Source organism: Petromyzon marinus, chromosome 4 (assembly GCF_048934315.1).
Source record: "Petromyzon marinus isolate PM22_M1 ecotype Great Lakes invasive population chromosome 4, UKy_Petmar_22M1.pri1.0, whole genome shotgun sequence".
NCBI lineage: Eukaryota > Metazoa > Chordata > Hyperoartia > Petromyzontiformes > Petromyzontidae > Petromyzon > Petromyzon marinus.
In genome coordinates this window covers 9,041,451-9,064,942 of record NC_133670.1, presented here as the reverse complement: position 1 = coordinate 9,064,942, position 23,492 = coordinate 9,041,451, and the positions used below count along the sequence as shown (strand labels likewise).

General features: G+C 40.7%; 1 protein-coding gene across 2 annotated transcripts in view; it reads right to left on the bottom strand.

Moving 5' to 3' along the window:
* The window catches only part of LOC116938767 (phytanoyl-CoA dioxygenase, peroxisomal-like), a 51,010-nt gene extending 31,950 nt beyond the window's left edge, over positions 1-19,060 (bottom strand). The window contains exon 1 of one of the 2 annotated variants that reach the window (XM_076055962.1): positions 18,713-19,060. In XM_076055962.1, the coding sequence (XP_075912077.1) occupies positions 18,713-18,927 (215 nt within the window). In that variant the 5' untranslated portion in view covers positions 18,928-19,060. The remainder of the gene's footprint in view (positions 1-18,712) is intronic. The other variant, XM_076055965.1, reaches the window with a different exon arrangement.
* Between the last annotated feature and the right edge of the window lie 4,432 nt (positions 19,061-23,492).

The window sequence follows — 23,492 nt, the reverse complement described above, 5'->3', positions numbered from 1 at the left end:
CGCCACGGTGGCGAGATGTTAACTACCTCACCCGGTATACATGACGCCGGTATATTTGGAGTTTGCATGTTCTCACTGTGGTCGCATGGGTTTTTTCTCCAGGTCCTCCGGTCTTTTATACCTAATTTAGCAACATGCATTTTGAATATTTGGCTGTTATACATTTCTGCTTGATCAGCCACTTCGTTGAGATGTTATGTGTGGTCAGGTTGCTTCTGAAAAAAGAGCTACAGAGCTCAGTGGGCCTTACCTGGTAGAATTTAAAAAAATAGTTTAGTTCAGTTCTGTACAATATCCCATGAACCCTGCCAACCAATGTATTACCTTATAATTATAAAGTAATACATGAATTCATAGCCCTTTGTCATTGCACTGCTGGATGAGAAACCTGTACACGTCATGTTGGTAATATGGGTTGTTTGGTCATACTTCACCTTGTGGGTCAATGTGTAAGCTGGGGAATGGAGAATACCCATGACCAGTTTATATATGACTTGACTCTGATGTTAGCTGCAGCCAGGAATCAAATTCAGGTTGCTGGGTTCACGATGCAGTTCACCAAGTGACGTGCCATCGCTGCTACCTCCCCCCCCCCGCTTATCAACACAGCCTCCAATAAAATAAACATCATCCAAAATACGGTGCAAAGATCAACAACGTTGTCCACGCATAAATACAGTATACACCTACTGAAATGAGAATGGCTTTGATAATTATCAACAGATTATGATCTATATTCTTGGTTCTTTCGGAATAGTCACGTAGATGGGAAACAATAAAATAATAAAAATATAAAACAATAAAATTATCACGACCTTTCGACTGCAACACAAGCAATCATCATCAGGTGTGAAAACCACAGCAAGAAATTTAGAAAAAAGTGGCGGTTTTTTTTAACGTTAGCACCACGGAGAGCGATTTGGCCGTTATTCAGATGGACGAGTCCATCTATGTTCGGAAAAGAGGAGGGGGGAGACGAAAATAATGGATGCGGTCTGAAAGCCACCGTAAGCGTGAACAATCAATTAAGACCCGAAATGGTTTTATCAAATCCTTCCAATGATCTGTTGAACAATTTTCAAAATGTCGACTCGTTGGGTTAATTTAAAGATTTTGTGTAGTGCATTCCAATCCGCAAAGTTCTGATAATAAACGCAGTTCAAATTCTACACAAAGCAGATAATAATGTGACATTTTGTTTTGTTGTGCTCATGTATTTTTTTAATGAGGTTCACGTGGTGTGACAGACTAAAAAGTTATTTCGGCACATACTGAAGTTTACAAATGAAGAACGGCTAATAGGCCAGGCTGGAAACCCAGGATTTTAATGATGTCTGTGAACTGGGTCCAGACAGCGTTGACACTTCATGGTGATCGGAGCACTACGGTACACATTCAGGTTAAGCACATTTTAATGACGTGTGTGTCAAGAGCACGAATGCAATGCAGGAATACAATCTATCATTTCCCTTGACATTTACTGCTTTATACATTAGTGCCTTTCATCATAATGTCTAATTGATGTACTGTTGGATAACATGGGACGTGACGTGGAACAATTTAAAACCACACGTAGATAAAACAAATATATTGCTTGGATTACAATTCAGTATTATTTGCACACGCTCATGTGCAGTTATAAATGCTTAGTGTTAAGCCCAAATTAATTTCACATTGTATTTTATCTAACTTGGAGGGCAATGGATCAGCGTTCATGTCACGTGGCTCATTGGTACCGGGCTCCTCTAGGGAAGTTAACGATCCAAACAGCGGAGCGAATTCTGTGAGCTCCAACTCTATACTAATCCCAGTTTAGTTCTGCACATCTTTGGTTTCTCTATATGTGTGGGCTACATCTACATATTTAAATGTAGTGCTCGCTATTTTGGCCACACTGATATTCTTTAAAAAAGTGATTGTGTCCATATAAAAACAATTTTCTGCCCTCGGAGTAATCTGGTTTCAGAGCAACTGCCATAATGTGCTTTGAATTAGTCCGTTAACATTTTTAAGAAACGTTTTTTGTAAAAAAAAAATATTCTCAGCTTCACTCAAGTAGATTGACTGCCTTAGCATTGTTTTGTATTTTGCGTGTCATTTGAGTAAGGCCTCCAAACTCCAAAGCAAAATAGTTGTCTCCTTGTCTGTTTTGATCATTATTTAACCTGGCATGCTGAGCCATCTGTAACCCTATAACCCATCATGCCTTCAGCGTTTGACTTTCAGTAGCCCTTGGATGATTCCTATGGAAAGCCTCAAGCCCTGGATTTTAAAAGAAGCATGTTTATGTCAGGCTGTCGAAATATCTGGCACTCTTTACTTCTGCCAGGACAAAAAATGTAAGGCATAAAGAGTGATAGCTTCTAGTCATGTATATAGTATCAAGTGTAGGGAATTTGAACACAAAGCTACTTTTATCATGATTTATGGTCACAGTTTTGGTGTATGGTGTACACGGACACGCATTCTGCAAATTACATTTCTAGATTACCCATTGTACCATAAATGTCAACTGGAAGCATTTCTGAAAATAAGTACTATATTTGATTGGACGCAAGCTGAGAATACGAGGGCGATAAATGGATGTCCTGCAGGGAAAGTGTGTTGGTTGCTAAGCGGTCGTTGACAATTTAGCATTGCTCAAATTCTTTGTGAACTTTTATTTTATTTAAAAAAGGGGTTGTCAGTTTTTTTTTACCCTTAATATTCACGGGGATACATTCCTGGAGAACGGCGGGAATATACATTTTGTGAATATTAATGCTTAAAGCTTTTGAGGAAAATATGGCTAGCGGCCATAAACATATATTACGTTGATGTATTATGTTGGACTTCTTTTGCACCACACGTAGCATCCTGTGCTAATCGGCAGTGTGGGGGGAAGGACAACAAACTAAACACAAAAAGCGGTTCTGAAGAAACAGAGTTTTCAATCTAGATTATTTAAAAGTGCATAGCTCCAGTGGCTTCCTAATATCGGAAGGAAGAGAGCGTTCCAGACGGCCGCAGAAGCGCATCTGAAAGCGCCGCGATGCGGTGACCACCGTCTTTGTTCGTGTGATGGTTTATGCTCCTTGACGAGATCAGCAAGGTGAACATATAAATTGTATGTTTTTATTAATGAATACATATATTGCATGAATGTTAAATAACGTACCTTTAATATTGATGAACACACACGTATTTAAAAGTAAAAATATAAGTAAAAAAATATTAACAGTGCGTAATTCCCCCACCGCCCCCCCCCCTCCAAAAAAATCGTCAATGAAAGCACTCGCGTGTCAAAATGTGCGGCAGACAAAGGCAGAGCGAGGGGGGGATTGGCATCACACGGGGGCAACTTTGGTTAAAAACGATTAAAAAGCTATTTATTTTGTGGTCTCAAGATCCACGCCGCTCCCACGCCTCACCAATTCTTGTCGGGTCCTCAGCAGCAAGAGCTATGGCCGGGAATATATATAAAAAAAACATCCCCCGCGAATTAAAAATAGTCGTGAATACGCAAAACAGCGATCACAACTCCCGGAAAATAGTGAGGGTTTACTGTATGGATAGTCGAGGGGTGTAGAACTATGATCCATTGATAACAAATATTACTCTAAGACATAAAGAGTTAATGGTGCATATACTTTTAAAAATGCATTTTATTTATCTAGCAGTGTTGAGTATTCATTTAAATTGGATTATAATTTAAAAGTAACGCTTATTTGGAAAATTCCTCAAAATATACAACCATCAGTGGATCTTTTGACAGCAACAACAAGCAAAATAAAAATACGCTTACTTGTATCGAACAATGGCAATATGCATTTGTTTTATTTACATGAACAGGAAATTTACTCATTCATGATACATTTTTTGAAACGGCATTAATCTCACCCAACAGCCAATGCTATGGTCACAGGGGGCTCTGTGGCACTCCAAAATTGCAGTTAGATGTCTCATGAAACATATATAATGACACTTGTCAATATGATACAATTGTAGAGTATTAGATTACTTACAATGATGTTAGGATTAATGTCAAGTGCATTATTACCACAGCAACAATGGCATTGTCAAATGATGAACTTGTGGTGGCTTGAATTTGATGCATTAACATTTGAGATACTGTGGTGCTTGGCTACAGAATACATCGAAAGTGTTTGGCGAATTAGGTGAAACCTGTATGTCGAATCCTTTCATTTCTTACAATCAAGTCTGATGGTGTATTTCTGTGTCACGGACATGTGCAATGTGTTTTACACTGGTCTAATTTCCTTGGAAACTTATCTCTCGATGTACCATGTCCTTTGGCACTCATGGCCTTCCATTTAAGTCTGCATCCAATTGTTCACGTTGCTGATGTACTTAATTCGCTGTATTCTCCTGCTTCTTGTACCTATACTTTAATTGAAATTAATGCCGAAATTACAGTACTGCTTTTAAATTAGTTTCAGACGTTTGTGTTGAGGTCCCGAATTGAGACAAAATATAAATGTGGCCTCTTAATCATACATACATCACAGCAGCATTGTATTCGTACACGTTGCACACACACACACAAGCCTCACAAGCACGGTGGTTAATGAACACGCGATTACCGAACACACGATGCATCAAAAGCAAACACACTTTTGTTTTACTCAAATGGATGACCGCTTCAACAATAAGACTAATCCTCCCTCTGTGTATTTAATAGTTTGGATGTGATAGCCTCAAAAGTAACAATGTCGTCGTGCCACTGATAAATTAAATTGACCTTTAAAATGCATGCCTTGTAAATTTCTGAACTGCAATGACATTGAAACTAAATTTAATAATCCCTACGATGATCACCCAGGGATATGTCTGTCCTTAACGCTCGTGACGTCACTCCACATCGACCAGCCCCCCTCATTAATATTCATGAGCAGGTTACGTCCTCCACATGGGGGGGCGAGGCGCCTCCTCCCCCCTCTTCGGCGTCAACTGACAACCCTCACTACAAAGGCAGAACCCTCACGTCACGTGATCTCCATCACGCTGTTGAGACATCGAAGTAAAAAGGACGTCGTGATGAACAAGGGAGTATAACCTTCAAATTAAATAGGTCTGTGTCACCGCGGCCTAACAAATTGCACACGCATTGATGCAATGAATATATTACGTCGCGGTCTGATTTTCGCTTGCAAGTTTCAGATTTACTGCAATACACCCATCCTTGGACGGGCAAAAGGCTAGTTAGTAAATAGTTTACTTTCATGTAGCGTAATTAATGCAAACAGCACCCCTAAATGCCGCACATCACGTAGGCTCAAACCACAACAAATTAAATCAAAATTTTAATTATTTCAAGATAAAAAATCTTTCAGAATGTAAAACATGAAGTTAAAATTACAGAGAAGAACTCTAAGGGAATTGTCTCAGTGGTAATTTTTTTTTAAATAAGCACAAATAAGTTGAGGAGACATCAAGTCCTGAAGCAAAGAGCAGCATACGAATGACAGTGAGAGGTAACTTTCACTCGTAATTTGATTGCAATCAGAATATAATGGATATTGGAATATATTCAACGGTAGTTTGCATGGGAGCCAATGATAAGTAGTGAATGTAAATGAGACATTTCTTCTGGAAAGGTCACAATCCTTCATTCTGAATGTAATCTTGCTAAGTTAATTCTGGAGACTTTTACCATTTGTCAATAAAACTTTATTTTAAAACAAAAAATATCTCAGGTGTGAACATTTTATTTCTGGTATGATTGCTATTGTAAAATATTGCTTGGGCAAATTACCCTTTGGACAGAAGGCACAGTGCAATGATGATATTGCAAAATATGCTTGGTGCTGATTTTATATTTTCTACATACCTCAAATATCATGAAGTTGCAGTGTAGTCCAGATAAATGAGTCGTTTTATTTTCAGATTCTACCCCCCCCCCCCCACCAACACAACAGATATGCTGTTTGCCCCATCATGATGACTTTTAAATTGTTGACCAAAGACACCAATCTCATATGACACTGTGGAGACAAGAAAATTGAGCATTTTGAGGCAATGTTCAGGGTCGCTCACTGCCGTGTCACTATCAATGGTTCTCTCTGACTATGCCCACAGGCAAGGGGCATCTCTGGGTTTTGGTGAAATCCTCTTCGTCAACAGGAGTGCAGTTCCAATCAACGTTATTTGAACTGTAAAAGTTTGTGACGTTAATTATTTATGAATACGTTGTTTCTCTCCTACCCCTGATATCAAATTTACCTAGTCAGTTTAATAAATCATAGAGCAGCTCAAACCGTTTCCCCAAATTTGACTCCTCACACAAGCAGTAATAAAAAAAACACGAATAAGATCATCATATAAAAAAATGTGAAATTAAAATCCTTGCTTTTGGGTTTGAGTATGTGTCTGTTAGTTGAAACTTGGTTTAAATAGGCTTAAGAAAGAGTTAAACACTATCGTCTTTGATTGTATGGCTCACAGTTTAATGTTATGTTTAGGTCAGACTCAATAGCACATGGATGGGAGAGATTCTGGATGCCACCGTTAGCGCCGCTTGACCTGAAAATATGCACCTGCTCTTTCTCTCCAAGTCTCAAGACACACATCCCTTGTCCCAGAGGTAAAGCCATGCATAATTAGAGCTTTTCTCATACTACTCGATAGAGCTATTATCATTGTATAAATAGATTAATCAACAATCAAAATAATCAATTTGTTCAGTAATCTGTTGTTATTTTTTAACATGCCGATACATGACTTGGCCCGCAACCCTAATTACACTGTAAAATATGTGACTGCTCATACCTTTCTACTCCGAAACCTCCAGCGGGGTCAGGCCTCAAAGGACAGACTGTGCAGCCCAGCCCTCACGTTCGTTCTCCGCTCACGGATTTCATTGGGAGCCCAATGTGAATCCTAATCAATGAAAGCCCTCGCATTCAACGGAAAGAAAATTAGTGTTTAATCAATCGTGATTATCTGTAAGCCAAAATGTGAATTTGGAGTATTGTAATGAGTACTTGTATAATCAGCGTTATGCATATGCGTGTATATTTGACTACCCGTCTTTAATATCAAGCACACAAAAAAGTGTTATTTGATTGCTATGTTCTGACTGGGTGTGCGTTCGATCTCACACCTCCAATTAACACGGCCGGCTAAAGAAGTTTAACATACAGAACATACATACATATTATTTGAGGAAGGAGGTGAAATAAAAGATTCTCGGGCTGAGAGAAGAGCCATGGTGTGGGATGACGAGGGGAACAATGGGGAATAAAACAAGATTAGGTTGACGGGGTTTGTGGAGGAAAGAAGTGGCAATTACCACATCATCGGCATACGTAACATGGTTGACCAGGAGGAAGCCATCCCTTCAGGGTACTTGGGCATCGATCAGCCCCCTATTGTATTTGTACCTCATTGAAATGCATCTGGTACAGCCATGGAAAGATTTTCAAAACTACGTGGTAAAAACAAGATGTTAAACAGTGTGCATGCCAATGGGCACTCCTATCACACCCCGAAGTAAACAGGAAATGGCTCTGACTCCCAACTATGCAGCTTTATCCCGACTTGTCCACCATCATAAAGGTCTTAAATGATCATAAGCAAAGGGTCAGGGACTCCAAATACATGAACAATAACCCAAAGTCCTGGCCTTTTGATGGCATTATAGGCCTTTAATAGGTAATTAAAGCAGAGATGTAGATCCTGTAAAAAATCCCTGCACCTCTACTTTAGTAGATGGACAGAGAATACGGCATTTGTGTTTATTCATCCCAGCCTAAAACTCTATTGGGGCTCCGTGATCTTCTCCTCAGCGTGCCTGGCAAGGCAATGTTGAATAATCCTTGCCATGATCTTTCCCAGCACACTGAGGAGTGAGATGCCTCGGCCTTTCTAATTATTGCAGTCCCTCTTCTAATAGGGCACCACGAGGGAATACTTCAAATCGTGCAGAACCATCCTGTGATCCAATGAGTCATAATGCTGTCATGTAGCTCAGCCTACACGAAATCACCACCCTCCCTCAGCAGTTTTCTTAGGTCATCATCTCTGCCCAGCATTTTTACTTGGTCTCAGGCTCTAGATCGCTATTTGCACAAAATCAGAAAATGGCATCAGCCAGTCACTCACTGGGGGTGGCTTCCTCCTCCAACATTAGAGGCTCCTCAGTCCGAGCAGAATCAACCCACCTTGCCCCATGACAAGGGTTGGTGGCTCACACAAATGTTGCCAAACTCCCTTCCCGTGGGCGTCAAGGCGCCATACCCTGGATTGTCAGGAGAATACAGTACAGCAAAAACTGTGGACTCCACTTGTTCTGCCTGTATGAGGTAGTGGGTTTTCACTGGGTGCTCCGGTTACCTCCCACGTGTAAACACTCGTTAGTTCACGGTTAACGCCTTCATATATAGAGAACCGCAGAGTTGGTAAATGTCGGCGACTTCCTGCTTGTCTGCGGTTCCTCGTGCCTTTGAGTGATTCTCTTTATAAGAGAGTGAACAAATCCTGTGCACATTCCAAGTTGAAAATGTTAATGACTAATACTATTGGTGTTTTTTGCAGACCACACACCTCATACGGATAAGAAGAGTCGCAGGTAATAGGGTCTCGCATAAGAGGGGCACTCCTGTATACCCTGAATTAATGTTTCTTAATAGTGTATACAATATATCGTACAATACATATCAATTATTATGTACAGTAGTACACTATACATTCTATGTTGATGTATGTATTTTTTTATATACATATTAAATATGTTTTATTCCACATCCTCCCTTGCATCATGCATTGACGGGTAAAGATGTTGATGTATTGTTATGTATTGTTATGTATTGGAATCCAACGAATGACTATAATAACAGATTCTGGCATATTCCCTGGCCTTATGTAAAATCAATTCCTATTGCAGTGCATAGCACGAACCATCCTTGCAAACATAAATACGATGCATTACACACGTTGGAGAAATGTAAGAAAAAAAATCTGTGCTAATGTGCAGACAAGGTCAATCAGGAGGCAAGGGATCATTAAGTTATTTTTTTTAGAAATGTCAAATAATTAGTGTCAAATGCTAAGGTTAATAAAACTCTCCTCTAAGGCATCCCCAAAATGTTGCTGCCAGGTTTGGGATAAGGACTTTTTCAGCATTTTAATGTCAACACTTGTCAAAGACTTCTCACCTGTACCGGTAATTGTGACAGCATAACCCCAATCCTCGGATCCCTCCGCGAGCTCCTAATCCAATTTCTCATCAACTTTAACATCGCTCTCGGCATCTATCAAAAGCCTTCATTGACTTGCCCCCTGCCTATTTCTCCCACTTTCATTTGACACATTTTTTGTGCACTCTCTGCTGAAGCAACCAAGGCCTTCTGCCAAGGGCCACGGTCAACCTTCGCTCAGTGGAAGACCACGCTTTCCCCTCTGCTGAAGTTTAGATTTCCCACCCACCAGACATCTGCGCCGCTGTTGACCCCCTGGCTGTGTTAAAGTCCAGGCTTAAGAGCTTCCTCCTCTCATCTCCATACAACTCTTTCCTTCTTTGTATAACATCAATCAAATACATAAGCCCCCCCCCCCCCCCCCAGTTCTCCATGATACACGTACCACTGTTTTATCTTGATATGTGGTTCCATTTAGATACTGTTAACATCCTGAATGTACGACAATTGTATTATAAAGCAGCTGTCTTATATTTATAACATATTATGTAATACACCTTTGTTCCGATATGTTCTGATGTACTCCCAACCATAATCTTATTTCAAGGACAAAGCAAATCCAGTTTACACATTCATGAAATGTCGATTTATTATCAATGGGCAGGAGCGTGACCCATTTATCAGCTCAACCTATATGGAATTTACTGGAGATCACCCCTCTTCAATAAAGCATGCTCACAGTCACTGGCTATAAACAGAGACGCAGCTTACACTGCATGCTATGTGTCTAGTGGTGATGAAATGAGCTTACAGAGCTAGCAAGCAGGCATCACTCAATAATTATATATACGTGTACGGTGTAAGTATGTGTTTGAGCATACGGGGTATGTGACCAAAATTAGGCATCTGTATTTTGTGTGTGTGTCTAGCTGTGTGTGTGTGAGTGTGCGTGGGTGTTTGTGGGGAGCGGTAGTGTAGCGGTTAGCGCTGCGCTACGAACCTGGCGACTCGGGTTCGATTCCCGCTCACCGCCAACACCAGTGACGATGATCTTAACTAGTTCTGGGCCTCCCCTAGGTCGACTCAGCCTCAAATGAGTACTTTCTGTGATGTGTAAACGTCGCCACGAGGGATACAAAGGCGGCTGGGCGAGGTGTTGGCCACCCACCCCTACGTATGCTGCGGCGGCCTTCATAGGTGCTACTCTCTAACAGAACTTGCCCGAACAGTCTCTTACTGGCTATACGGGGGATCTTTGTCTTTATTTGTGGGGAGCGGTAGTGTCGCGGTTAACACGCTGCACTACGCACCTGAAGACCTGAGTTTGATTCGCACTCACAGCCAACATCAGTGTCAGTTATCTGAACCGGTCCTGGGCCTCACCGAGGTCCACTCAGTCTCAAATGCGTAGCTGCTGCGGTGTGCGGTGAAACATCGCCACTAAGGAGACGAAGGTTGTTCGGCGTGGTGCTGGCTACCCACCGCCTTGCGTGCCATGCTAGCCTTCATAGGTGCTCGCGAACAGCACTTGCCCCTACAAGCTTCGGTCTTTGTATGTTGGCACAGTGGAAGGCACAGGTGGTGCGTCTCAGGCAGTTCACCCATAACACTTGGTTGTCCCGTGACCTAAGTGCACCTAGCCTGGCACAAGCATTGTCGTAATTTCACAGCCACTTTGTGGTGAATGGCTTGCTATTGTTATAGATATACACACATGCACACAAGTTAACTTTCCCATCACGTTGACTATAACCAAGTAGACACTCAAAATATATGGAAAATGAAAATTATATGAATTCAATGTTATCCTAATATCAAAACCATATCTTCCTGCATAATTCGTGCAGTATGATAGATACCATCACGCGATGATGAATCTATAAGTGATTATGCCAAAAACATATGGCACAGGGTATGTCACGCTTTTTACAAATGTTAATTGTTTGGGGTATTTTTTTTCGCCAGTTGTTTGACCATTAGATTCCAAATCCATTCAGAAACTTTAGAGAGCAGTGTGGGCCATATGTCAGAGAATAGCTGCAGAGGAAGATTTTCACAGGGCTTCTAAAACATCCTCCAAGTGGAATTTGTATCCTTTACGCAGAAAGGATCGACACTTTCCCGTACACTCTGCAAAGAGGTTGTTGCTTAGATTCCAATGAAATGTTTTAAATTTCAGAGTTGGAATTCAGTAAAAGTAAGTACAAAATCTAAATTCACTAAGATGTTTTTTTTTTCTGCTGTCATTGGTGACCGAGGTAAGAATATCCAATTGCTGCACTTGAGAATCCGATTTAATTGAATCCAGAACCTCAACATTCCCGGGTCACTGCTCTGACCTCCAAGCCACCTAGCAAACGTTACTGTGCATGCTTGCTCCATGTATATATATATAATATCTATATATATGATATGTTAGTGTTTTAAATTGCAAATGATTTGACGAGTAGGGAACATCGTGCAAGGTGCCCTGATTTTCCACTTTACCTCCTGCAGGAATTGCAAATGTAACTTTGGGACCTGCTCAGGCGGCAGCGTCTGTGTCACCTAAAACAGAGGCTATGCCTCGGACGCCCGTCTGCCAGCTTACCAATTCCAATTACCAGCCCATTACTCTGACAGTCACAGACACGTCCATCAATTAGAGCACCTTTCTGCCCACCATGAAATGGCAGTGCTCCTGTCTCTGTTGTTTAAACGAGCAGTTTCTTAAGACGGCGTGCGTGCAAAATCTATTAAGGTTATGTCAATTCAATCAATTATTCTAGACAGATCAGCTATGCGTGATGAACTGTACATTTTCAGCGAATTGTAACATCTGAGTCATTGATGCTATGCATTCCAAGTAGATAGTACTGTAGGGCTCAGCATGTACTTTTTTCAGAAGATTGTAAGTTCAAATTCTGGCTGGCGTTGACTCAACCCATCATTCTTCCAGGGTCAACACAATTAGTACTGCTTCATGGGAAAGGCAACAGCCGTAGACTCGCCCATGCTATAGGAATGCAGAATTTCCACCACTGATTCAGGGCTCTGAATAGGAGAGGTGTGTCACTTCAATGCTGATTTGAGAAATACATTCCTGAATTTTCTTACCCAGGAAAACGTGACTGAGTCTCAACACTAAAAGCTCAAGAGGTTCCAGCATTGGGAATGTGGGCCAATTTATTCACAGCTATTATTGAGTGTGGTAGAAAGCCTGATTACCCAGAGAAATTCATACCGGAGAAAACTGCATACAAGGGAATATCACTCAATATTATTGTACGGCAACTACAAAATGAGTCAGCATCTTACTTTCAATTCTACCACCTGCTAATAAAGCTGGACTACAGGTCTAAGCCACGCTGCCTGGTAGACTTAGCAATGGAAGAGAATAAATGGTACAGACATCAATTGAATGCTGTGGGAAAGGGTGATGGATTGAGGAAGAAGAGAGGTGAAAACAGACACAAACCAAGCAGCATTTCAAATAAACAAAAACATTTCAACAAACGGTTGACATTGGTAGAATTGCCGCGATGAAATATTAGTCCGGCGTGTGCCATATCTACTGTAAGGGTTATAAGATTTAGGCAAGAGAGATTGCGCCATCAGTTCATATAAGAGTGCATGTGTCAAAAGTCTCCTGCATAAGCTGTCATCTATCAGGTGCAAATAAGTCACTGCAGATGTGCTTAAAATAGCTTTGGCAGCGCATGTGAACAATCATGAGTTCAACACCCTTGTCAGTGTATAGCTTAATGTACATATGAATGTGATTTTGGTGACTATGCATATGTACTATAGAGTCACTATTGATATATTCTTTGGGTCTTTCGATAAAGTTACGTAGATAGGTTGAAAGAAAAAAACAAAAAACTACGACGTTTCGATCACAACAGAAGCAATCGTCATCAGGAGGAGAAAAGAGGAAAGCTGCTGAGGCAGGCTGTTTTAAAGGTTCAGAATGGGTGTAGCCCAAGGGTTATAAATGAAGTGGGCGGGGCTATAGTGATGATAATATGAGAAATTAGCACTGACTTAAAGCTTTCGTGGCTGCAGGAATTCATAGTCTTTGGGTCTTTCGGTAAAGTCACGTAGATAGAAAAATAAATAAAAATCACAACGTTTCGATCGCAACACAAGCAATTGTCTTCAGGTGATAAAATACAGCAGGCAAACTGCTGAGGCAGGATAAATATAGCGAGAGAACTACTGCAGCAAGAGGTTATAGAGGTTTTAGATGGGTACAACCCAAGGGTAAGTGGGTGGGGCTAGAGATGGAATTTGCAAGTAATATACCTCGGCCATTGTATTGCTAGAGATTAGCATGTCAATCTGTTAATGTAACCCCACGACTACGGTGCTGAAGAAGCCATTGTGTTGCTAGAGATTAGAGATTAGCATGTCAATGTGAGATGGCTCCCGCAGCAGCGGCTGTGTTAATGAGACACATTCAGCCTATTAAACAACGAGGACCACTGCCACATCCAGGAAAAGGGAAGCAGTGGCTATGTTAGTGAGACATTTAGCATGTTAATGTAAAGCCATTTAACAAGGTAATGTAACTCAGAGAGTCGGAGATTACTAACATCGGCAGGTAGGATGGAAGCATCACAGCCAGTTATGACTTTACCTGGTTGATAATATCTTTCCAATGATTTCTCAGTTTGTACCCATCTTCTCGGTTGAAATTGTGACTGTGTTTATATATCTGGATGGCTTCTTGAACAAATCTTTGTTGATAGCCAGTGGGTTTGCATAGTACCTTCGTCTTGGAGAAATCAATTTCATGTGTGCCCACATCACTGATTCGACATCTTTAATCGAACCAACCAAGCGGCTCTCTCTAAAACCCTCTGCTGCTAGACCACCCAGATTTTGTGGCCTACCAAAAATCCATAAAGAAGGTACACCACTCTGTCCTATCGTCTCCACCACTGACTCACCCAACTACAAACTGGCCCTATTTCTGTCTGAGACCTTGCTTCCATTCACTGGCAAGACCACCTCAGCTGTAATTAATTCAGCTCACTTGGTATGTCTATTTAAAGACATCTCACTCTCTCCAGGTGATTTGTTTATCAGTGTCGATGTAGTTTATTGTTTACCAAAGTTCCTGTGCCTGACACCATTGCAATCATACAAGATTTGGTCCAACAAGGGTTGAATGCTGATGTACTGGCCCTGGTGAGATACTGTCTCACCAACACTTACTTCATCTGGAATTGTACATTCTACAAACAAGTTGAAGGTACCACAATGGGTTCTCCCTTATCTTCAGTGGTAGCCAATGTTTTCATAGCAAATTTTGAGACAGATGCCATCCAGGCATCCATCCTACATCCTTTCTTGTGGAAGAGGTACGCAGATGACACGTTCGTCATCTGGCCACATGGCCTGCCAGCTCTGAACCAAGTCTTCAACCACATCAATTCCATACACTCACCCATCAATTTCACCATGGAGGTATAAAAGGATGGCAAGTTACCATTCTTGCATGTTTTAATCGAAAAGAGACCAGATGGCTCATTGGGATAATCTGTCTATAGGAAAGCCACCCACATGGATGACTTCATCCAGCCCAGACGAATTCCCTCATCAAAACTCTACACCACAGGTCTCATTGCATTTCCGACCATCACCACCTAGCCAGTGAACTGGAGCACGTACACCAAGCCCTCAAGATGAATGGATATTCGGATTGCACAATCCGTAAAGCTGTCACCCCAACCGTTGGTAGAGAACCCCCTGACGACCCAATTAAAACCACCACCTTGCCATACATAGCTGGGGTCACCAAAAATATTTCCAAAATCATGAGCAAACACAAGATCCAGGTTCGATTCAACACAGTACATAAAATTCGTGATCTGATCCCATCTGTGAAGGATGTGATCCCTGACATGCAATACCCCGGTGTCTACAAACTAAGTTGTGCCTGCGGCAGTAGTTACATTGGAGAAACCAAGCGACATGTCTCAGACCGTGTTCGTGAACACAAGGCAGATCCTTAACACGGTAGGACTAATACTTCTGCTGTGGCTGATCATTGTTTTAATGCTGTGGGCACACATGAAATAGATTTCTCCAAGACGATGGTACTTTGCAAACCCACCGGCTACCAAAGATTTGTTCATGAAGCCATCCAGATATATAAATACAGAAACAATTTCAGCCACGAAGATGGGTACAAACTGAGCAATCATTGGAAGGATGTTATTAACCAGGTAAAGTCATCACTGGCTGTGATGTTTCCACCCTACCTTCCGATGTTAGTTGCTATTTTTGGCTCTCTGATTTTACATTAACAGGTTAAATTTCTCACACTAACACAGCCACCTCGCGTGCCTACGCGGCAGAGGCTCTGCGATCTTACATTAACATGCTAATCTCTCACATTAACTTATCCACCTCCGCGCCCTCGTCATGGAGTTCGCCCTCCGATCTTACATTAACATGCTAATCTCTCACATTAACATAGCTACCTCCGCGTCCTTCACCGTGGATGTCGCCCTCCGATCTTACATTAACATGCTAATTTTTCACATTAACATCACCAGCCCTGCCCACTTCATTTATGACCCTTGGGCTACACCCATTTTAAACCTTTAAAACAGTCTGCCTCAGCAGCTTTCCTATTTTCTCCTCCTGATGACGATAGCTTCTGTTGTGATCGAAACGTCGTAGTTTTTTGTTATTTTCTTTCAACCTTTCTATGTGACTTTACCGAAAGACCCAAACAATATGAATTTCTGCAGTCACGAAAGCTTTAAGTCACTATTCATATCATTAAGGAATGCTACACATTTCTGAGTGTGTTGATTTTTTTAAAATCTTATGAGTAAACAGTCACTACTATTCTCGCCGCATGCAATGTGTTCAGGGGCTGAGTGCCAATGTCGAGGCCTGCTAGCTTCAGGAGAGAGTTTTTGTGGGTTTGCTATTCCTGTGTTGATGTTGCGCAGCCTACAGTCGTTTACTATACGGTCCATGTTTTGGGTTACATGGCCACAATCACGCTGAGGCTTGCCTTTGATTTTCAATTAAATATTCCCATTAACAGTCTGTGATGTAAAAAATAATGGCATTACTGCTCCCCACACCCCACTACCCTCTTCTTCTTCCCATCCCTTTTATCCCCTCTCTTAAGTTATTTCTCCATTATCTTCCTCTCTCCATATAAAAATGCACGCTCCCACTCACGGTCCCCACCTAGGTGGGGCAGTGAGCTCAATTTCTTCCCTCCTTCTTAACTATTAAACAATATATATATTTTTATTTTACCAGGTAAGGCCCGCCCATGAGCTATATAGCTCTTTGTCAAAGCTACCTGGCCACAAATGATTGCTCAACGAAGTGGCGTAGTGCGTGCAAATGTAATGCAGCCAAATACTACAAACGCACGTGTCTAAACCCAGGAGTATAGAATTTGGTAATTTTCTCCGTGGAGATTCTGTGTTCCCCCCTCCCCCTGTCACGGTTTGTACTCTGTACCGGGCTCGTGTTTAAATACAATAACAAACAATAAAAATAATGGCATTTTGCGATAAAGCCAACTACCTAAGTTCGATTCCCAGCCATGACTAGCATCAATGGCTTGTGATATCAGAATCAATCCTGATCACCTGCCCTTCACCAACCTACAATGACCAGTGTGGTGAAGTATGGTTAAACAACCCCCATTAGCAGTGTAGTATGAGAAGGTCTTCATTGCCCGGTGAATTGTTAAAAGAGCTGTACATTTATGTATTACTGTATTATCATTAACAGAGCTGGGTGGCAGGGAAAATGTGACCTATGTGCAACACTGCATACAAAGTGGGAAAATGCACTGCACATATTAGGTGAGGCGTAAATATATTGCAGTACGCAACCATCATTGTAGGGCAGAGGCTTGGTATATTCCGTCTGATGGAGGATGTCTTGTTTTCTTTTGTGGATGTGGATGAATGAATACTCTTCCAAGAGTCAGACTAGCAGGTACCATAGAAACCAGGGCCAATCCATAATTGTGATGAACAGACACTGGTTTGAGCCAATTAAGCAATACTCCCAGGACCAATATAGTCTGGCAGTAGCCCCATGGAGGGAGCAATGGTCTAACATCAAATATATGCCTCATCGCTTTAGCTCGTACTTTGTCATATCAGCACAATGCAGCCAAACTAAGGCTATTGTATCTTCACGTACAGTGACATTTATTGCAAATGATTCAGTATAGAAAATTAGTTATTGCATCTTATGGAAATTACCTTGCCAACAGGTAATGCCAATACTTCTTTTTTAATATACCTGTCGGATGATGTATTTTGCAGCTCATTTGGCCTGTCAGTCATGTGGTTTGTGCATACTTCACCACGCGTTATTGAAGGATGGACGTGGCCCAGGACTGTATTATATATCTCTCACCACATGTGAGTTCTAGCCGGGAATCAAACCTAGGTCCGTGGGTTCAGCATACAGTGCGTAAACCGCTGTGCCGCTGCTCTACCACAAATAATAATAATAAGTGATGGATTTTAATACATTTTGTCTGTGCTTGCAATGTGTACAAATTCCCAAGAATGCAATTATTTTCCAAAGTTATAATGGCATGTTCATAGTTCAAAAGCCTTTAATTCAGTAGGACGTTTTGAAAAAGAAAAATGTTCAGGTCATTGTGTGAACATCAATGGCCTGATTGAAACCTACTTCGTTTTGTACTAATGGCACGGAAAAAAAAAACCTCAAGATGACATTGAGAAGGACACAACAGCTTTGTTCATATTGAACCTGAGGCTAATGATGTAATGTGCGAACACTAAAGACAATGACTTTGCCTTTGTAGTTCGTACTGCAGGGAGATATCTTATACTGTATATATATGTACTGATATATTTTGTCCTTGTGACATGTGAAGTTTTAAATCACGAGCACATGTAGCTCTTGAAACGTCTCCAGCTAAAAAAAATATTTTGCGGTTTTAGGTAATGATTGAAAAGGGGGCAAGTTGTTTGACAACAGCACCAGACATTGAACAGTGATTGGCGCCAGAGCAGGCAGCCATCACAGTGCATATGGTGAGATTCTATCACGTGAACAACAACACTGCGAACAGAACTGCATTCAAAACCCGTGTTTAAGACAAGTGGGTTGTGCGCGTTGACAAAATTGCATGAGACCAAGTTTAGGACGGGTAATCTAAAGCAACACAAAGCCTGCAAGTGGCCGGGAGAAAAGTTTACAAGCTATCCTGCACGGCTGCCTAATTTTAAACAACTAACCTTTTCCAAATATAAATGCCGCAAAATTCAGTGCCCAGTCTGTAAATATTGATAGGTCACCAAAATACACGATCTCTTTGTAATGGAGACCTAACTTGAACGCTGAATTGTTGATGATGAACGGTCATGTTGTCAGTAAAAAAAAAGTGACACAGTCCAAGTATCCTCATCCTAAAATAAGGGTGGAATGGCACTCATTTAACAGGTGGCCATATGAACCTTATGGCGGGACTCCAGGGTCCCGAATAAACGGAAGTTAAAATCGTAATGAGTCAATGTATTTTTTGGCGACTCCGTCCCACCGCACACATAAACGCCATAACCCACCTGGCGCGGATCGTTCTGTTGTCGTGTCGGCGTCCAAGCACAGCAGCGAGGACGAACGCGCAGAAGAGCTGAGCAAGCGAATGCACTCCATGCTCGGGTATGGACAGGATCATAACAAGTCTTATCCAAAGCTGCTCAAACCGCCTACACGACTGAAGTCCTTTATTTGTCATAAGGGTATGCATAATACAGTGAAACTGCTCCCTTATCTTCATTATTATTTGTGACCTTCGAATGTCTGCAGCCAGGATCAATCGATGACAATCCTATTACCTGCAAATATTTAACAGATGAGATGCGTTGCACCGTGAATTCCTCCTGTTTTATAATACTTCTCTTGTCCGTATTCATCTGTGCAGATAGGTTTTTTTTTTTGCGGTTAATCCATAGTCCCCACATACCGCTCGTATTAATACGGATAAGAAGAGCGGCGACCCACTAATCTGTAGAGTAACATTGTTATAAACGTTTGTTACAACATGAACAGCGCATTGAAAACGCGTACTATTTTACGTACTGTTTACAAAGTGTGTTCACAAATCCACGCTGAGAAACACGATGATTGATAGAGGGGTGTAAATATTTTTTCGATAGTGTATTTAAATAGGGGTACTGCAGGTAAGTAGTTTTCAGTTTTAAAGGCATCGTTTAACAAGACAACACTTGTCCCCATCCTTCAAACCCATTGGTCAAAAAGAGCAAAGTTTTTGTTTACATTATAATATAATGTTTACATTATAATATAATGTTTATGCGAGAGCCGGGGGCTTATGGGACCCCGGGGTCCGCCATAAGGTTCATATGCCAGCATAGTAAATGATACATTACCATGGGAGTGGCCAATCTATCCATGAATAATATAACCAATGTTGATTTTTCACAAAGTGGTACTGTACTCGTATTGCTTGCCATTTAAGGAGTATCGAGTAAATCCCTGATCAAGACTTAAATAACTTCCAGTTGTAAGTTAATCACTTGAACATCTCAATGTTCCTCTTTTTTATATTTTATTTTTAAACGGTCAGTTTTTCTTAAGAGACTGACACACAATGTTAACACAGAGTATCTGATTCCGTGCAAATGGTTTACTTTGGTAATTTCCCACGGAGCTTAGCAAGCATCTGCAGGATACAAACCATACACATTCGCTCAGTGGCAGGCACGCTCACCGTAACGCTTCCCAAACACAGAATTATTAGGTCAGGTAGTTGAACTGACATGCTCACAATGGCCCGCATATCACGTACGCAAAAAATGCAAATGCTATACTTGGCTTTGGCAAAGAACTGGCAAAGTCCTGAGACTTTTCCGATAATGACATTCCCAACAAGATATGATCAAAATTTCCAGGCAGGGTGGGCCACAGGATCTCCATGACATCCAAACAGTTGACAGATGTTTTTTTTTCCATGGCCAAAATCAATAAGGAGTTGATTAATGGATTTAGGCACTGCAGTATAATTGTAATAGCTCTAACAAAACAGTAAGTTTCGCTGAGACAACTTCCGGTTCCCATATCGAAATTAACTTATTTTCTCTTTCCCTTGAGTAAAAACATTACATTGCAACCATATAAATAAATGTTAGCAACTATATGTTGAGTAATAATCTATTTATTGTTTCCATTTTCCTAAGTTTTTTTTTTTATGTGGAAAGTAATGCTCTTTATAAGAACGTTTGATGAGGCACTTGTTTGAAATTAAACCCCAAGAAAAACTAATTTGAGGGACATTAAGACTGCTGCTTTGGCTACACTGTACTTTTAGTTATCAGGGAAGCTTGTAAAACTATTTCTGATGTTTTAATAGCCACATTATTATACGATCTGTTGATGTCATGACACATTTAATTCATCTGAATGTTTTTTTTTAAATGCATAAATTGTTTCTATATCTCCCCCAACCTCTCTATGACCCTTTTCAAATTATATTTCATTTAAATGTAAAATATTAACTTGATGTGATTCAATGACGTTGTTCATATAATCGCACAAAAAACAAGTACATTAATTATTACTTAAAAAATACTCCTGACATTAATGTTTCTGTGGTATTTTTGATCAGCACACAAATCAACGGGTTATTGTCACCCTGGAGTAATGCAAAACGCATTTTAATGTAAATGTGTCCGCAACAGTATATTTTAACACCTCTCAATGTTATTATATTCATATAATTTAGCAATAGAATGTCAGTGAGCGAAATGTCATGTGCCCTAGCTAATACGCTGCCCATAAATTAAAATACAACATGATTCAAGTAAATGCAACGACAACAAAAAACCCTCTGCCATCGTTGGCCTCCTTTGAGCCGGAAGTTCATCTGGGTATTCACTCGGTGATGAATGCTGGTAACTGTTTTCGTTTAGGAATGCCAATATGACACTTGAAAGTGTGTTCACATATAGGAAGTGCTTCTGTAACCTTTTAAGCGGAATACAAACAATGAATACGTAATGTTGCTGGAAATGTTTCGCTACTTACGTTTTACATTGTACACTGTGGCTTTGACCCAGATGGTTCTCCAAAAATAATAAATTTCAGTGTATTTATTTTTTAGCCGGTCAATCCTCTTGCCCTTATTCTTACTTTAGATATTTAGATTTAAAAGTTTTATTTTTTTATTTTTGTACATTTTTGTTTAGTTCAAAGTATTTCAAGGTTTCTCTTATCTTTCCGTACCACGTGTGGACAGCAGGATAGGGCACCCTGGAAAAGGCATGCTTTCGAATGAGACACAACTTACCCCAGAGTCTGATTGATTAACTTATTTCATCTACCTATAGCAGAAACTATTCACCAGAAGTGCTAGTGTTTCTCACTATGCTTTGTGTCACTATCATGCCCTCAAAGATAGATACAGTAAAATGTAATGTACAGTATTGCAAATTTAAGATTGTAACTGCACTGTGCTATATACCCAAAGAGATGAGTTAGATTGCCAGCAAAGAAAACATCAGTTGTTTGATATCGAACAGGTTATGTGCGCTTCGTTCATACCCCACCCTTCCCAACATGGTGAAGTATGGTCAGACAACCCCTATGACCAGCATTGTAAAACCTTCATCCAGTAGTAGATAGATAATGGCTTATGTTGAATACAGTATTAATATATTCAATAAAGCACATTACTGATCTTCATGACCTACATATTGAGTTGGTACTCTACATGATTATTGAGGCTTTTCCCCACTAACTATTGAAGTTAAAAAGATCAAAGTGATGTTCTGCTCGAATGAACACTGATACAGTGCTCATCTCCTGTTCATAGTCCTGAACCTGTGGTGGAAATTCTACATTTCTATGGTGGGGCATAGTCTATCCTTCGGTAATACACTGTTGACTTCCCCATAATACTGTATGGTACTTAATGTATTGCCCTAGAAGGGATGATGGGCTGAGTCATCTCCTGGTGACTCATTTAGGAGCTTTTAGAAGGACATTTATTTATTCATTTACGAAAATAAATTAAGAATATAAATTTATCAGCAGAGTTTAAGAGTCTGAAACCCTGTGCGCAGGTGATGAAGTTAAATACTTTAGACAAAGCCTGTTGTTCATATACGCTCAATTACATGAGTCTCAGAGACGTTAATAACAGACAGATTTACCATACTCTTTGGTTCCTTCGGTAACTTTACCGAAGGAAGCAAAGAGTATGGATTCCTGCAGTCACGAAATCTTCAAATCAAGATTGAGACATTTACTGCTTAATTATTTATATTATTTGCCAAAGTGGCTGCTTGTGGTATTTGGTCACTAGATTCGCTATTATTTGTTTGTCAGGCCGACGTAAACACATTAATAAAGTCTCCACGTCAAACACAAGGCAGGGAAACAGACATGGCATGATAATTTCAAGAGTCTATGGAATCAGAACCAACATTCAGAAAGTATCCTAAGCAGTTGCCCATGCATCCACCCACACTTCTGTAATGGTCAAAGAAAGACATCTTAAATAAATAAACTCGAAGACTGGGATAGTTGCTGGGAAGCGAGGCATGGGATTGGAGAAGAGGTTTCAAATGGGGAAAAAGGCTGGAAAACGGGATGACGAATTGAAAGACGTTTAGGAAAAGAGAAGGTGATTGGTGGAGAAGAGGAGCAGATAAAGAACCTTCTGGAAGGTTTTCAAAAGGAATGGGGCAGGGGGGGGCATGGGAGAGATTAAAGGTGAGCGTGGAGAGTGCTTGGGGTCTTTGGCAGTGAAGCTGTGTGTGTGGTGCGGCTAGATTAAAGTGCCTAACCCAAGAGACGACTCTTACGCGCCCCCATTCACTTTCTACTCAACCCAAGCATGTGTCCACCGCTGTCCACTTCAGCACGGCTCTTTTTAAATCTATATCATAAAAGTAACCTTGTATACATCATCTTCACTTATGAAAGAAGTTCAACGTACATACAATCGTCTACTTAACACACAGATAGATTATATTTGCCTAATTGCTTTTTAAAAACTGATTTTGGTGACCCAAGGTCACTTTCAAATTATATTTTCTTGTTCTCTTTTTAGTTCTCACCTGGCTAATCAAATAACCGTGACTGACCTTACTATTTATATATAGAAACACGTGCCGTAGTTTCAGTATGTTCCGGGTGACAATAGTTACTTGGTGAAATGTATATATCCTGAAGCAGAAGATTAGCGCTCGATACAGTCACATTTGCAAATGTGATTGTCACTTTGATCATTATCTGTGTGCCCATAGTTCAATGTTAATGTGCCATTTGATTGAGGAACTACTGCTGGGACTTATCTTGCTGTGGCCTGGGTCCGTTTTG